At 43.7% G+C, this 16916-nt stretch overlaps 1 protein-coding gene across 2 annotated transcripts in view; it reads right to left on the minus strand.

The window, feature by feature from the left end:
• TMA16 (translation machinery associated 16 homolog) overlaps positions 1-16916 on the minus strand; it is a 107520-nt gene that overhangs the window by 23499 nt on the left and 67105 nt on the right. For both annotated transcript variants that reach the window (XM_056561362.1, XM_056561373.1), the window contains exon 6: positions 11-53. In XM_056561362.1, coding sequence (XP_056417337.1) covers positions 11-53 — 43 coding nt within the window. The remainder of the gene's footprint in view (positions 1-10; positions 54-16916) is intronic.

Raw genomic sequence — 16916 nt, forward strand, 5'->3', positions numbered from 1 at the left:
AGAAACTTACCTAAAGGTTTTCAAGTGTTTTGTATTCGCAATGTCTGGTATCTCTGAAAAATAGCAAAGCCAAATACAGTTTTATGCAGCAGTGTTTGTTAAAGAAAACATATCAGTTTTAGTCCTTACATAATTTTTCTTTTAAGCTATACAAAGATATGCAAAGCCCATTTTAGGGGTTGCTAACTGCACCCCCCCCCCCCTTTAACAAAAATGTAATCTCTTAGTTTTCATACAACAAAAATCTATCATTACATTCACAGCATTACCTCACTAAATCAGTTTCTAAGCCAGAATACACACAGTGGAAATTATAAAATGAATATCTCATAGTCCTATCGACCAGCAATCACTATGGTGACGCTTTTTCCATTTACACAGCCAAGTGATGAGAAAAAAGATTCTAAGTTGTTTATGCAATATCCTATAACAATAATGCCTTAAAACAGAGAAAATAAAAAACTCATCTAGAAAAGGAATATCATAAAATTTAAAGGATATGCTAACTTTTGTGACAGCTTTTTTTAATTGATTCAAGAAAGTTTTAAAATAACCTGATAAAAACATTTCTTTGCAACCAGAGGAATTATTTGCAGCATCTACTTCAGCTATGTGCAGAAAAGCAATTAAAAAGAAAATTATAAAAGGATTTGGGAGCAGTTTTAAAGGGAACCAATCAGCATATTTTAGCATATATAACGCTTGGCAATGCGTTATATATGTTAAAATCATTATCCTCACCATCCCCGGGGGACATTTGTGCCCCCAGAGATGGTGAAGATATTAAGTTATAAAGTCCCGGCCGCCTGGCAAGTATTCCCCTGGGCGGGGACTTACACTTACCAGCTCCGTTTGCTGGGGCTGTGGCCCCGCCCTGACAGCTTTAATGACTGTTCGCGTCATTACTCTACTCCCTAAGCAGACGGGGCAGAGCGGTGATGTGAGCAGTCATCCAAGCCAAAGGGGGTGGGGCAACTGCACCACTATTCCTCTATACAGGTTTAGCTAACTTCCCCCCATGACCCTAAACATACAAGCTACAATCAAATGGTTTAGATAGGAGCACGTTAATCTCCTAAAATGGCCCAGTCAAAGCCCAAAGCTGTCACTTAAAATAGGCTTGTGAAGCTGCGCAGACAGCACTAGGTATTCACAAGCCTATTCTAGACATACCTGTATGGATAAGTTAGGCTTCTGTATACTTCAAATTAAGTAAAAAAGGGTCCCGGCTCCCGTCTGGTCCGGAGCCACACCGCCTCTCTTCTTATATTGTGCAGTTGCCATGTGCGCAGCAGAACTACTCAGAGCCGCCACAGGCAGGTATGTCAATCAACTGTGTGACGTAGCCAGAGAGAGATGGTGCGGCCCCGCCACTCCGACTGTTGGCCAGACTCCTGAAAGAATTATAAAGCAGTTATTTGTACACATACAGAAGCCTAATTTATCTGTACAAGTATGCCTAGAGTAGGCTTGTGAAAACATAACACACTGGCCCTTATTTACTAAGAGTGTTGTGTAGGTTTCTTAGTGCGTTCTAATTCCCTACAATTTATTTTCCACCGTATTTACTAAGGTTTCCCTACATTTTGCACTTTTCCCTACACTTTGCTTTTTTTTTTACACATGCTCTGATCTGTAGGGTTTTCCTCAGCTCAAATCCGCCACATTTTCTGTGGAAACCTTAGTAAATATGTAGTTTTTTTTTTTTTTTGTGTGTGAAAATGTTGGGAACATGCCCTTTTTTGGAGACCACACCCCTTTTCCCGGCAGCCACGCCCCCTTTTTCTGGCGCAATGCAACAAAATCTGGCGCACAACCCGACAAAACATGTCGGGTTTGCAATAGTAAATGAGGGCCTATGTATGTACAGCTTCACAAGCCTTTGCTAGATGACCGTTTCATTTTACGTTTAGACCACTAATAGACTCTGCCTATCTTCTAAACCATTTTTAGTCTATACAGCAAAGCTGCTAAATTTAGTGGGTGCGCCGTTTTTTTTTTGTGTGATAAATGGAATATTTCCAGACTTGTTAATGTCTAAAATCTGCATGAAATAAATTCTTATTTTTACTTTTAGTGGTGACTGCTTTCCAATACAACACAGGTCTAAGAAGTCAAAACAAAATATGAAAGGCAAGGAGGAAAAGTGCCGGTGCTACTAAGATTGTAAACCATGTTTTAGTCTAGTAGAGCAAGCGAGGGGAAAGCATGCAGAGATTACCTTCAATCCTGAAGGCATAAAAGATTACAATGTTAGAACAAGGGTATCACACAAAATTTTTTATCTTTTTTATGGTTTGTTGGATAAATAAAATGAATATATGTGGCAGGATTTCAATTAGGGGCATTATTTAGATCTGAATATCGTCTAACACTTATAATCAATTACAGTGGTCCCTCAAGTTACAATATTAATTGGTTCCAGGATGGCCATTGTATGTTGAAGCCATTGTATGTTGAGCCCATAACTCTATGGAAACCTGGTAATTGGTTCTGAAGCCCCCAAAATGTCATCCAAAAATAGGAAAAGGTGGGAATTAAAGAAAAATAAGTAGATAACTAATATAGATAAAGCAAATCCTTACATATAAAAGTAAGAAAGATCTGCTGGAAGCTGTAATCACAGTCTAGGTCAGTGTTTCCTAACCAGGGTACCTCCAGCTGTTGCAAAACTACAACTCCCTGCATGCCCGGACAGCCGTTGGCTGTCCGGGCATGCTGGGAGTTGTAGTTTTGCAACAGCTGGAGGCACCCTGGTTGGGAAACAATGGTTTATGTAGAGGACAGGAGCTTCTTCAGGGTCCTATACAGTACACACACAGTGTCCCAAATGGAGCCGCCCTTCCTTGGTGTCCAAAAGAGCAGCTAACCCTGGCACATGTAAGGAGTAGTACAGAACTGTTAGTTCCTCCCTGTACTGTAGGGGGCGCTACCAGACAGCCAGTCCATGCTTGCACTTCAGTAATAGAGGCGATTTACCAGTAAAAAGCCCATTCTGATTGGTCAAATCCTCCAGCCGTGACACGTTTCACAGATCTGGACTGTTTGTAGCATTGTATGTTGAGTCTGGTTTCAAGTTACGATGGTCCAGAAAAAAACATTGTATGTTGAAACTATTGTATGTTGAGGGATCACTGTATACAATATGTCCTTAATACTGCTCATATATAAGTCAGAAACATAGACTGTGTCAGCAGATAAGAACCATTTGGCCCATCTAGTCTGCCCAATAATCTGAATCCTATGAATAGTCCCTGGCCCTATCTTATATGAAGGATCGCCTTATGCTTATCCCATGCATGTTTAAACTCCTTCACTGTATTTGCAGCGACCACTTCTGCAGGAAGGCTATTCCATGCATCCACTACTCTCTCAGTAAAGTAATACTTCCCAATATTACTTTTAAACCTTTGCCCCTCTAATTTAACTAAGTATTCAGTATTAAGAGCAAATAACATTTCTATATGCCCAATGCTTTATGAAATAATAGTATTTTTCATCATTTTAAAATATATTCAATGCGAGACATTTTTTTTCTTTTAAATCACAGACAACTTATTGTACAGCGTCAGCAAATGAGCTGAGAAACAAAACAAAGCATCTAAGCGAGATCCCTGAAGTGAGATTTTGTAGACGAGAGCTTACATTAAAGATTCTCTTCTGGGTTATATTGGCTTTTTTAGCTGAAAGCAGATGGATGACTACATTAACAAGACTTCATGAAAGGTCAGGATTGGATAACATATTTTGTGAGTCATTTTCTTTCTACGCTCACACACTGGGTGGAATTCCATTAAACTAAAGCAGAATGTGTTTTGTGCTTTACAGAGTGAAAAGGTATGGATTTATCTATAAAGTAATAAGGTCTCTAGTTCAGAGATATTTATTGCAACAACTGTAGGACTGTTATTAACAAAAAAACGTGTAACATAAAAAGCTTAACATAACCTGGACACTGTTATAATATGAAATATAAATTGAAGTGTACCTGGCAGATCTCACAAAAAATAAATAATGTTACTCAGGCCCTACTCCTGACTACGTACATCTACCGTATTTATCGGCGTATAACGTGCACTTTTTAGGCTAAATTTTTTAGCCTAAAGTCTACCTGCGTGTTATACGCCGATAAGCCGCTGCAGTTCAATGATTTAAAGCGGGCGCTTTAAATCAATGAACTGCAGCGGCTTTGCAGGTGCAGAGACCTGCCGTCGCTGCCGGCTTCTCTGCCCCTGCCTGTCCTGGGGTCTAGAGCCCTGCTGCCGGCCCTACTCTCCCCCTGGCTATCGGTGCCGCTGCCCGTTCTCTCCCCCTGACTATCGGTGCCGCTGCCCCATTGCCGGCGCCGATAGCCAGGGGGAGAGAAGCGGCGCCGGCAATGGGGCAGCGGCGCCGACAGACAGGGGGAGAGAAGGGGCAGCAGCACCCATTGCCGGCTCTGCTGCCCCGTTGCCTCCCCCTTCCCCGGTTGTATAATTACCTGTTGCCGGGGTCGGGTCCGCGCTGCTTTAGGCCTCCGGTGTGCGTCCCATGCGTCGTTGCTATGCACTGCATGGCGCGGCACAATGATGTCACTCATCATTGCGCCGCGCCGTGCAGTGCATAGCAACGACGCAGGGGACGCACACCGGAGGCCTGAAGCAGTGCGGACCCAACCCCGGCAACAGGTAATTATACAATCGGGGATGGGGGAGGCAACAGGGCAGCGGCGCCGGCAATGGGTGCCGTTGCCCCTTCTCTCCCCCTGGCTATCGGCGCCGCTGCCCCATTGCCGCTTCTCTTCCCCTGGCTATCGGCGCCGGCAATGGGGCGCCGGCACCGATAGTCAGGGTAAGAGAACAGGCAGTGGCGCAGATAGCCAGCGGGAGAGAAGCGGCAGCAGCAGGGCTCTAGACCCCAGGAAAGGCAGGGGGAGAGAAGCATGCAGCGAGGGCCTCTCTCCCCCTGCCTTTCCTGGGGGTGTATCGGGGTATACGCATGCAAACACACGCACCCTCATTTTACCAAGGATATTTGGGTAAAAAACTTTTTTTACCCAAATATCCTTGGTAAAATGAGGGTGCGTGTTATAGGCCGGTGCGTGATATACCCCGATAAATACGGTAATTATTATGCCTATGTCACCTATATTTATTATAAAATACCTCTTTTCATTAGCTCACAGTGTTAGAAATCCTCTCAGGGGAAGGGAGCGTGTCCTTCCCTAGTGGTGGTGGGAGGTGATTGGGGTGTCTACAACCTTGTCCATGAGTTATCTCTTGTCCATGACTCATGGACAGGCTGATGCAGCTGCAGGACTGGTTAGTATCCCAGTAGTTACGGAGATCCCTAGTGGTGGGATTGTCAGGTGCCATTTTCTTTATTAAATATTAAAACAACCATATTACAAAAGATCTTTACATTTTCATTAGTAACAACATATAAAAAGGTTTTTAGATCTGACAATGCCCATTTAATATAAAACTGATTTTTGTATTAATACATATGAATTTAAAGGGGTACTACCGTGCTGACAACTTATCCCCTATCTAAAGGATAGGGGATAAGTTGCCCGATCGCACGGGGTCCCGCCGCTGGGGACCCCCGCGATCTCGCACACAGCACCCCGCTCTCATCAGGCCCCGGAGCGAACATTGCTCCGGGTCTGAGGACTGCCGATCACGTGGCCGGAGTATCGTGATGTCACGGCTCCGCCCCCATGTGACATCACGCTCCGCCCCCTCAATGTAGGTCTATGGCAAGGGGCGGGACAGCGGTCTCGCCCCTGCCATAGACTTGCATTGAGGGGGCAGAGCGTGACGTCACAGGGGGAGGGGGGGGGGGGCGGAGCTGTGACGTCACGATCACTGGCCCCGTCATCAGACCGGGAGGGATGTTCGCCCCGGGGCCTGATGAGAGCGGGGTGCTGTGTGCGAGATAGCGGGGGTCCCCAGCGGCGGGACCCCGTGCGATCAGGCAACTTATCCCCTATCCTTTAGATCGGGGATAAGTTGTCAGCACGGTAGTACCCCTTTAAGTTCGGTAATTAAATATACTGTATAGCAATAAAAATAGACTTCTCAGTGGTGAACTACACCACTTTGGTTGCCTGCTGAATGTAATGGCAAAGTATAGGATGTTGTGTTTACGGACACTGATTTATGCCTTTTTTTTATTTCATTGTCCATTTATCAAGTTCTTATTCTACAGATTTATGAACTAGTCTTCATAGGACACATTTCAATTAAAATGCATATACTACAAAGGGTTATTAGCACAGATTGCAAAACCAAAATTATACAAACAATAGAAAGGACAGTCTGACCTGAGAAATGGCAAAACAAGAATATCGTTAAACGGCTGCACATATGCTGTGTAACAATTGTACTCCATGTGCACAAACTAGAATTGCCAAAAAATGAATACAAAAATAAAAAAACAGATGGAAAATAATCTGGATAGTTATCAGTCAGAAAGATAATACTATAACATTAGGATTTAGCTAAAAAGAGGGAGAATGCATAGAAATGTACTATGAGCCATTGTGACAAATAATGTGTGCGCCATCACACAGCACAACAAGGATGAGAAATATTTTCTTATGCAAGCAGAACAATTACAAATTTTCCGCTTTACTAAGCCAGTCTGACTTTGGATCGTTAGATCAAACCAACAAAAAAAAAAAAAAAATAATAGATCCATTGTTATAAATCCCTTCCCCTCCATGATCAATGTGCTAAGGAAAATAAGAAAAAAAATATATAGATAGGTAGTTTTATGTAAAATAATTTCCGACGTGACTAAAACTCTAAGGAATGTGTTAGGCATATGTTGCTAAAGCTATCTATAGACATATTTTCCTAGTCTGTAACTTATCATTAGTTGGACACTTCATCTTTTTAATGGCCTGTGCATAAACCAGATATTATTTAAAGGGGTACTCTGGGACCTAAACCCATAGCCCATCCTTGCCCTCTCATCAACCTATAAATGACTAAATATCATTCATTAGCTATACATAGCAGTTTTCCTACTTTGGTTGTCAGTTACATGCATTAAGTGAGGCAATTACATCCTCCAGCCATCCACATTGTCTTTGTCCAAATCTCTCTCTGAAAGCAGCCCCCACCCTCCTGAGAGAGACAGACCATGTGGTTTCTGTTCTGCACTGATAAGTCATGTTCCCTTTAGTGCGGAGAACTGGGAGATGTGTATGATCTCAGCCAATCACACACTTTCCTCCTCTCTGCTCACAGAGCAGGAGGGTGGGGGCTGATCTCAGAGAGGGAGCTGAAAATTTAGCATTTTTTCTAACTTTGAAGCTCTCTGCTTGTAAGGAAAATAGACATTCCAAATAAATTATATATTGATTCACAAATACAATATGTCTACTTTATATTTGCATCATAAAGTTGACATGTTTTTACTTTTGGAAGACATCAGAGGGCTTCAAAGTTCAGCAGCAATTTTCCAATTTTTCACAAAATGTTCTAAATCGAAATTTTTCAGGGACCAGTTCAGTTTTGAAGTGGATTTGAAGGGCCTTCCAATTAGAAATACCCGATAAATGACCCCATTATAAAAACTGCACCCCTCAAAGTATCCAAAATGACATTCAGTAAGTTTGTTAACCCTTTAGGTGTTTAACAGGAATAGCAGCAAAGTGAAGGAGAAAATTCAAAATCGTCATTTTTTACACTCGCATGTTCTTGTAGACCCAGTTTTTTAATTTTTTACAAGTGGTAATAGGAGAAAAAGCCCCCCAAAATTTGTAACCCAATTTCTCTCGATTAAGGAAATACCTCATATGTATATGTCAAGTGTTCGGCGGGCGCAGTAGAGCGCTCAGAAGGGAAGGAGCGACAATGGGATTTTGGAGAGTGAATTTTGCAGAAATGGTTTTTGGGGGGCATGTCACCTTTAGGAAGCCCCTGTGGTGCCAGAACAGCAGAAAAACTCCCACATGGCATACCATTTTGGAAACTACACCCCTCAAGGCACGTAACAAGGAGTCCAGCGAGCCTTAACACCTCACAGGTGTTTGACGACTTTTCATTAAAATCGGATGTGTAAATGAAAAAAAAAAATTTTTTTTCACAAAAGTGCAGTTTTTTCCCCAAATTTAGCATTTTTACAAAAGGTAATGGGAGAAAATGCCCCCCAAAATTTGTAACCCCATCTCTTCTGAGTATGGAAATACCCCATGTTAGGACGTAAAATGCTCTGCTGGCGCACTACAATGCTCAGAAGAGAAGGGCTTTTGGAAGGGCTTTTCGTTTGGAATGGTAGTCAGGGGCCATGTGCGTTTACAAAGCCAGAACAGAACAGTGGACCCCCCCATATGTGACCCCATTTTGGAAACTACACCCCTCACAGAATTTAATAAGGGGTGCAGTGAGTGTTTACACCCCACTGGCGTTTGACAGATCTTTGGAACAGTGGGCTGTGCAAATGAAAAATTTACTTTTTCATTTTTACAGACCACTGTTTCAAAAATCTGTCAGACACCTGTGGGGCGTAAATGCTCACTGCACCACTTAATACATTACATGAGGGGTGTAGTTCCCAAAATGGGGTCACATGTGGGTATTTATGTTTTTGCGTTTATGTCAGAACCGCTGTAAAATCAGCCACCCCTGTGCAAATCACCAATTTAGGCCTCAAATGTACATGGTGCACTCTCACTCCTGAGCCTTGTTGTGCACCCACAGAGCATTTTACGCCCACATATGGGGTATTTCTGTACATTGCGTTACAAAATTGCGTTACTAATTTTGGGGGTCTTTTTTTCCTATTACTGCTTGTGAAAACAAAAAGTATGCGGCGCCACCAGCATGTTAGTGTAAAAAAAAAGATTTTTTTTTTTTTTTTACACTAACAGGCTGGTGTAGCCCCCAACTTTTCCTTTTCATAAGGGGTAAATGGAGAAAAAGCCCCCCAAAATTTGTAGTGCAATTTCTCCCGAGTACGGAAATACCCCATATGTGGCCCTAAACTGTTTCCTTGAAATACGACAGGGCTCTGAAGTGAGAGAGCTCCATGCGCATTTGAGGACTAAATTAGGGACTGCATAGGGGTGGACATAGGGGTATTCTGCACCAGTGATTCCCAAACAGGGTGCCTCCAGCTGTTGCTAAACTCCCAGCATGCCTGGACAGTCAGTGGCTGTCCAGAAATGCTGGGAGTTGTTTTGGAACAGCTGGAGGCTCCGTTTTGGAAACACTGCCGCACGATACGTTTTTCATTTTTATTGGGGGGGGGGGGGGGGGGACACAGTGTAAGGGGGTGTATATGTAGTGCTTTACTCTTTATTATGTGTTAGTGTAGTGTTGTGTTTTTAGGGTACATTCGCACTGGCGGGTTACGTTGAGTTTCCCGCTAGGAGTTTGCGCTGTGGCGAAAAATTTACCGCAGCCCAAACCTTGAAGCAGGAAACTTACTGTAAACCTGCCTGTGTGAATGTACCCTCTATGTTCTCATGGGGGGGGGGGGGGCAAACCTCCAGCTGTTTCAAACTACAACTCCCAGCATGTACTGACTGAGGAGTTGTACTTGTGCAATAGCTGGAGGCACACTGGTTGGAAAACCTTCAGTTCTGTTACCTAACTCAGTATTTTCCAACAAGTGTGCCTCCAGCTCTTGCAAAACTACAACTCCCAGCATGTACTGATCGCTGAAGGGCATGCTGGGAGATGTAGTTATGCAATAGCTGGAGGTACGCAACTACAACTCCCAGCATGCAGAGACAGCTGTTTGCTGTTTGGGCATGCTGGGATTTGCAGTTTTGCAACATCTGGAGGGCTACAGTTTATAGACCACTGCCCAGTGATCTCCAAACTGTGACCCTCCAGATATTGCAAAACTACAAATCCCAGCATGCTCAGACAGCAAAGAGCTGTTTGGGCAAGCTAGGAGTTGTAGTTTTGCAAGATCTGGAGGGAAACAGTTTAGAGACCACTGTATAGTGGTCTCAAACTGCAGTCCTCCAGCTGTTGCAAAACTACATATTCCAGCATGCCAAACAGCTGTCTGGGCATGCTGGGAGTTGTAGCTGTATAATGGTCTCAGACTGTAACCCCCCAGATGTTGCTAGGCAACTTACCGGCTTCTGTCAGATCCAGGGAGCCGTCCTCTTCTGCCGCCTGCCGAATAGGAGGGGTGGCACCCCTGCCACCTCACTCCTATCGCTTCAGGGGGATCGTGGGTGTCTTAGACAACCGCGATCCCCCTTATATTCCGGGTCACCATAGACCCGTAATGACCTGGAATCGGAGCAAATCGCAAGTGTGAATTCACTTGCGATTTGCGCCAATCGCCGACATGGGGGGGGGTCTGATGACCCCCCCTAGGCATTTGCGCGGGGTGCCTGCTGATTGATATCAGCAGTCACCCCGGTCCGGTCCCTGCCCGGCACGCGGCGGGGACCGAAATTCCCATGGGCGTATGGATACGCCCTTCGTCCCCAACAGGTTACATTTCCTTACACAATTTTTTTTTTGGGGGGGGGGTTACCATACATTACAATGTACAACTGACCACGCAAAAAACAAGCCCTCATATGGGTCTGTAAATGGAAATATAAATGAGTTATGGATTTTAGAAGGATAGGAGTAAAAAAAGGAAAACAAATATAATTGGTTGTGTCCGTTTTCAAATCAACTGGTGCCAGAAAGGTAAAAAGATTTGTAAATTAATTCTATTAAAAAATCTTTATCCTTCCAGTACTTATTAGCAGCTGTATGCTAGAGGAAATTCTTTTCTTTTTGAATTTCTTTTTTGTCTTGTCCACAGTGCTCTCTGCTGAAACCTGACACCTGTATCAGGAATCCCCATTGCAAACCTATGCTGCTCTGGACAGTTCCTGGCAGGGACAGAGGTGTCAGCAGAGAGCACTGTGGACAAGACAAAAAAGATATTCAAAAAGCAAAGAATTTCCTCTGTAGCATACTGGAAGGATAAAGATTTTTTAATAGAAGTAATTTACAAATCTAAAATATTGTGTAGAGGAAGGTGTCCTGGCACTGTTAATGATCCACTGTATCGCGCAGTGTGTCTCCTGCTGACAGGCAGGAGACCCGAAGCCCAAATTATATGCAACAAGTGTCTGTGGTGCTACATGATGGCAGGTGAAGTTCAAACACAACAGCAGCAGAAGAAAATGTTCATCGCAGCACTCACCTCGGACACCAGGAATATTGTGCAGAAAAGATCTTTATTTCATCTTTCCGAAGTAAGATACAAAGGCAGGGAGGAGGAGATGTACAGGTGCGGGTGGACTGCAACCGCTGGGCGACTGTCCGTTATCGCGACTTAGCGATTCGTCAGGCCCCGATGAACATTTTCTTCTGCTGCTGTTGTAATTTACAAATCTGTTTAACTTTCTGGCACCGGTCGATTTAAAAAATAAAAAATTTCCACTGGAGTACACCTTTAACCCCCTAAGGACTCAGGGCGTAGTATTTGTCTCACTTAGAATGCTCTTCTCCCAGCTCATTCTAGTGATCAGTTGGGGTCTGAACACTCTGACCCCAAACAATCAACTCTTGACATGTTTCCACAACATATGAAATTATAGTAGTGGAGGAATGTACACCATTTATGCCTATTGGGCACAATCCTATAATGCAGGAATTTTATAAGCTGGAGGGATTTGGAGTATAGGAGAAGGAAGAGATAAAAACAATCATTTAACTCACAATGTTTACAGACGTTTTCAACCATTAAATGTACATGTTGTTAACAAAAACTTTTCATACAATGTAGATAATACTAGAGATGCACCGAAAGGGAAATTTTGGGGCGAAACCGAAAATTTTGACTGTGCTTGGCTGAAAACGAAAATACATTGCCCCACCCCTTTTAAATATAGTTTTTGCTATATTTTAAAACTTTTTGGGGATGTGATGTGACCAAAATCAGCAATTTTTGTGTTTGAGATTTTTTTTTGTGTTACGCCGTTCACAGTGCAGGATCAGAAACATAATAAATTAATAGTTGGGACAAATATGCACGTGGCGATACCAAATGTGTTTATTTTTTTCATATTTTTTATTTGGTAAATGGGAAAAGGAGGGTGATTTAAACTTTCAATATGGAAGGCGTTATTGGGTGTTTTCTAAACTTTATTATTATTATTATTATTATTTTTTAAACACTTTATTAGTCCCTTTAGGAGACTTTTAGAAGGAACCATTAGATTCCTCATACAGATCAATGGTGTTCCATAGAACTCCATTGATCTGTGTGACCTGTGCTCATTTGGTTGAGCCTGCTTAGCCAGGCTCCATCAAATGAAAAGCCACAGACCCCAGGGAAGCAGAGGTAAGCCCTCCGGCTACCGGCTAAAGGGGCATTTTTTGTCCATTTCAGTGCAGCACTAGATAGCACTATTACAGTGCCTTGCAAAAGTATTCACCCCCTTGAATTTTTCCTATGTTGGTGCCTCACAAACTGGAATTAACATGGATTGTTTGAGGATTTTGAGCATTTAATTTACAGAACATATCCACAACTTTGAAGATATTTTTATTTTATTTATTGTGAAGCAAACAACAAATAGGACAAAATAACAGAAAAAGTCAATGTGCATAACTATTCACCCCCTAAAGTCAATACTTTGTAGAGCTACCTTTTGCGGCAATCACCGCTCCAAGTCGCTTTGGATAAGTCGCTATAAGCTTGCCACATCTTACCACTGGGATTTTTGCCCATTCCTCCTTGTAAAACTGATCCAGTTCCTTCAAGTTGGATGGTTTGCACTTGTAAACCATAATCTTTAAGTCTGACCACAGATCTGGGCTTTGACTAGGCCATTCCAACACATTTACATGTTTCCCCTTAAATCACTCAAGTGTTGCTTTAGCAGTGTGTTTGGGATCATTGTTCTGCTGGAAGGTGAACCTCTGTCCTAGCCTCAAATCATGAACAGAGTGGTACAGGTTTTGCTCAAGAATATCCCTGTATTTAGCACCATCCATCTTTCCCAGTCCCGGCTGCTGAAAAACATGGATGGTGTTCTTTGGGTGATGTGTTGGGCTTGCACCAGACATAGCGTTTTCTTTGATGTCAGAAAAGTTAAATTTCAGTCTCATCAGAGCAGAGCACCTTCGCCCATACATTTTGGGAGTCTCCCCATGCCTTTTCGCAAACTCACAACCTGCTTTTTTGTTTTTAGCTGAAAGTAATGGCTTTCTTCTGACCACTCTGCCATAAAGCCCAACTCTACGGAGTGTACGGCTTCTTGTCGTCCTATGTACAGATACTCCAGTCTCTGCTGTGGAACTCTACAGCTCCTCGAGGGTTACCTCAGGTACCTGTGCTGCCTCTCTGATTAATGCTCTCCTTGCCCGGTCCGTGAGTTTTGGTGGACGGTCGTCTCTTGGCAGGTTTGCTGTTGTGCTATACTCTTTCTATTTGGTTATGCTAGATTTGATGGTGCTCCAGGGGATCATCAAAGATTTGGATTTTTTTTATTTTTTTATAACCTACCCTGACTTGTACTTCTCAACAACATTGTCCCTTACTTGTTTGGAGGGTTCCTTGGTCTTCATGACAGTGTTTGGTTACTGAAGCCTCTTGTTTAGGTGTTGAAGCCTCTGGGGCATTTCACATGACAGATCATGTGACACTTAGATTGCACACAGGTGGACATCAATTCACTAATTATGTGATTTCTGAAGGTAATTGGGTGCACCAGAGCTTTTTATGGGCTTCCTAACAACGGGGGTGAATACATACGCACGTACATACGTTTTATTTATATATATGTCTCATTTCCCTTCACCAACTTAGACTATTGTGTTCGGACAGATCACATAAAATTCAGATTAACAAAACATTGAACTTAAGGCTATAGTGTAGCAAAATACAAAAAAAGTAAATTTTTTATATTTTTGGGGGGAAAAATGCTGTCTCTGCAGCTATTGCCTGTGTGTCTCTTTGAGAAGACCAAATACAGGAAGTGAGGGCAGGACAAGCAGGGCCCTGTGCAGGCTCCTGTCTTGTCAATCATCCTGCTGTGTGAGCAGGGAGCGTGTTATAGAGCCTCACTGCACAGAATCCTGCTTGTCCTGAGTACAGGGAGCCCTGCTTGCCCTCAACGCGCAGAGCCCTGCTTGCCCTCACCGCGCAGAGCCCTGCCTGTCCTCAGCGCGCAGAGCCCTGCCTGTCCTCAGCGCGCAGAGCCCTGCCTGTCCTCAGCGCGCAGAGCTCTGCCTGTCCTCAGCGCGCAGAGCCCTGCCTGTCCTCAGCGCGCAGAGCCCTGCCTGTCCTCAGCGCGCAGAGCCCTGCCTGTCCTCAGCGCGCAGAGCCCTGCCTGTCCTCAGCGCGCAGCGCCCTGCCTGTCCTCAGCGCGCAGCGCCCTGCCTGTCCTCAGCGCGCAGCGCCCTGCCTGTCCTCAGCGCGCAGAGCCCTGCCTGTCCTCAGCGCGCAGAGCCCTGCCTGTCCTCAGCGCGCAGAGCCCTGCCTGTCCTCAGCGCGCAGAGCCCTGCCTGTCCTCAGCGCGCAGAGCCCTGCCTGTCCTCAGCGCGCAGAGCCCTGCCTGTCCTCAGCGCGCAGAGCCCTGCCTGTCCTCAGCGCGCAGAGCCCTGCCTGTCCTCAGCGCGCAGAGCCCTGCCTGTCCTCAGCGCGCAGAGCCCTGCCTGTCCTCAGCGCGCAGAGCCCTGCCTGTCCTCAGCGCGCAGAGCCCTGCCTGTCCTCAGCGCGCAGAGCCCTGCCTGTCCTCAGCGCGCAGAGCCCTGCCTGTCCTCAGCGCGCAGAGCCCTGCCTGTCCTCAGCGCGCAGAGCCCTGCCTGTCCTCAGCGCGCAGAGCCCTGCCTGTCCTCAGCGCGCAGAGCCCTGCCTGTCCTCAGCGCGCAGAGCCCTGCCTGTCCTCAGCGCGCAGAGCCCTGCCTGTCCTCAGCGCGCAGAGCCCTGCTTGTCCACAGTGTACAGAGCCCTGCTTGTCCTTAGCGCTAGTTTTGTCTAACGACGGGCACACTTTAAAGAAAGAAAAGTGTGTGTCCCTCAGGAAGTCTTTTACCGTATTTGCAGATAAGACGTCTCGAAAATTTGGGTACGCAAATTAGATCTGTTGTTGAAGTTCTGTGGATCTCAATGAAAGTTAGCAGAAGATACAGAACAATATCATGGTAGAAAACTAAAAAAAATGAATAAAACTAAAGGCAGGTGGTGATTTGCCATCATGGGTGGGGGGGGGGGGGGGGGGGTAATTGGAAGGATTTAAAAAAATTATCAAGCTCAAGACAGGTACTCCTGAAGATTCAACTTCCCATCATGCCATTGGTGTGTTCTCTAGGCTGTTATGGGAACATTGGGTAGAGGCAAAATTACCTACTGTGAGAGAGATAGCAGATAACGTGACTTTGTTAATCAGGTTATAACTACATAAACAAAGGAATGCTTTGAGTAAATATGAAAGAATATGGGAAACTTGAAACAATATTTAGCCATCATATTCCTAATATGGAATAACTGACATGCTATTTCCATTGTGTGTGCCGGATTGGCGAATGGACCAGTAGAAGGGGGTAGGGTTGAGTGTAAAAGTTACTGGTGTAATATTAATGCAATGCTGTATAAGTAACAAAACTTTTCAATAAAAGTTATGCTTACAATAAAAGAAAAGTTATATTTCTTTACATAATTAAGAAATATATATATTTCACTGCTTAATATCATAAAAGGATAAAAAAAAAGAGAATAAAAACTTTAACAAAAAGGTCTGGATGAATAGAGTAAATACCATATACAAGGTAACTGTAGCTCAAAACTCTTCTTCTACAATGCTTGAATAAATGCAAACAAAGGATAGAGTACTTAAATAATAAACTAGGAAAAAGCCACTGATCTTATACTATATGTAAAATGTACAAACTGTCCTCTCTTAGATCATCTAAAAAAATAAGATTTGACCTTCTTCCACATAAAAGTCTGGCACGTGGGCAATTTCTGATGCTCATCTGGTCCCCACTGATCTCCTCTTCCTGGGCTCTCTGTACATTGAGACTAAAAAATGTTGTGTAGCATTTTCCTTACATACAATGGGCAATAACTAAAGAATAACTGATGTGGAGAAGGATAATGTTACTCATGTAGTGCTTTCATATCTCAAGACTATATATTTATTCAAATTCAATTCACTGTACAAGTATAAATACATGGGTAACTAGCTAGATGTTTTTCTGTTAACCTGTAAAAAAAAAAAAAAAAAATTAAATTAAAAAAAAACACTTCATTTATATAGTATGAGGGAAAAAAACTCAATAAAAATAGTGATAGAGAGGAAGGCAAAACAAGCACCCTGTTGGGTAGGGCAAAAAAACATCCACATGCATTCAGTAAATGAACAATCAGCTACAGTCTACTGTCTTACTGCATTTAGGATATGTACATTTAAAATATATCTGCATCTATATAACTATATACAGTCACCGCCATAAATGTTGGCACCCCTGAATTTTTTCAAGAAAATGAAGTATTTCTCACAGAAAAAGGATTGCAGTAACACATGTTTTGCTATACACATGTTTATTCCCTTTGTGTGTATTGGGACTAAACCAGAAAAGGGAAGAAAAAAAGAAAACTGGACATAATGTCACATCAAATTTAAGATCTCTCCACAGGTGATCAATGGGATTTAGATCTGGACTCATTGCTGCCCACTTCAGAACTCTCCAGCACTTTGTTGCCATCCATTTCTGGGTGCTTTTTGACGTATGTTTGGGGTCATTGTCCTGCTGGAAGACCCAAGATCTCGGACGCAAACCCAGCTTTCTGACAGTGGCCTGTACAGTGCAACCCAAAATCCATTGGTAATCCTCAGATTTCCTGATGTCTTGCACACATTCAAGGCACCCAGTGCCAGAGGCAGTAAAACAACCCCAAAACATCATTGAACCTCCACCATATGTCACTGCAGGTACTGTGTTCTTTCCTTT

This window comes from Hyla sarda, chromosome 1, assembly GCF_029499605.1.
Source record: "Hyla sarda isolate aHylSar1 chromosome 1, aHylSar1.hap1, whole genome shotgun sequence".
NCBI classification, from domain to species: domain Eukaryota; kingdom Metazoa; phylum Chordata; class Amphibia; order Anura; family Hylidae; genus Hyla; species Hyla sarda.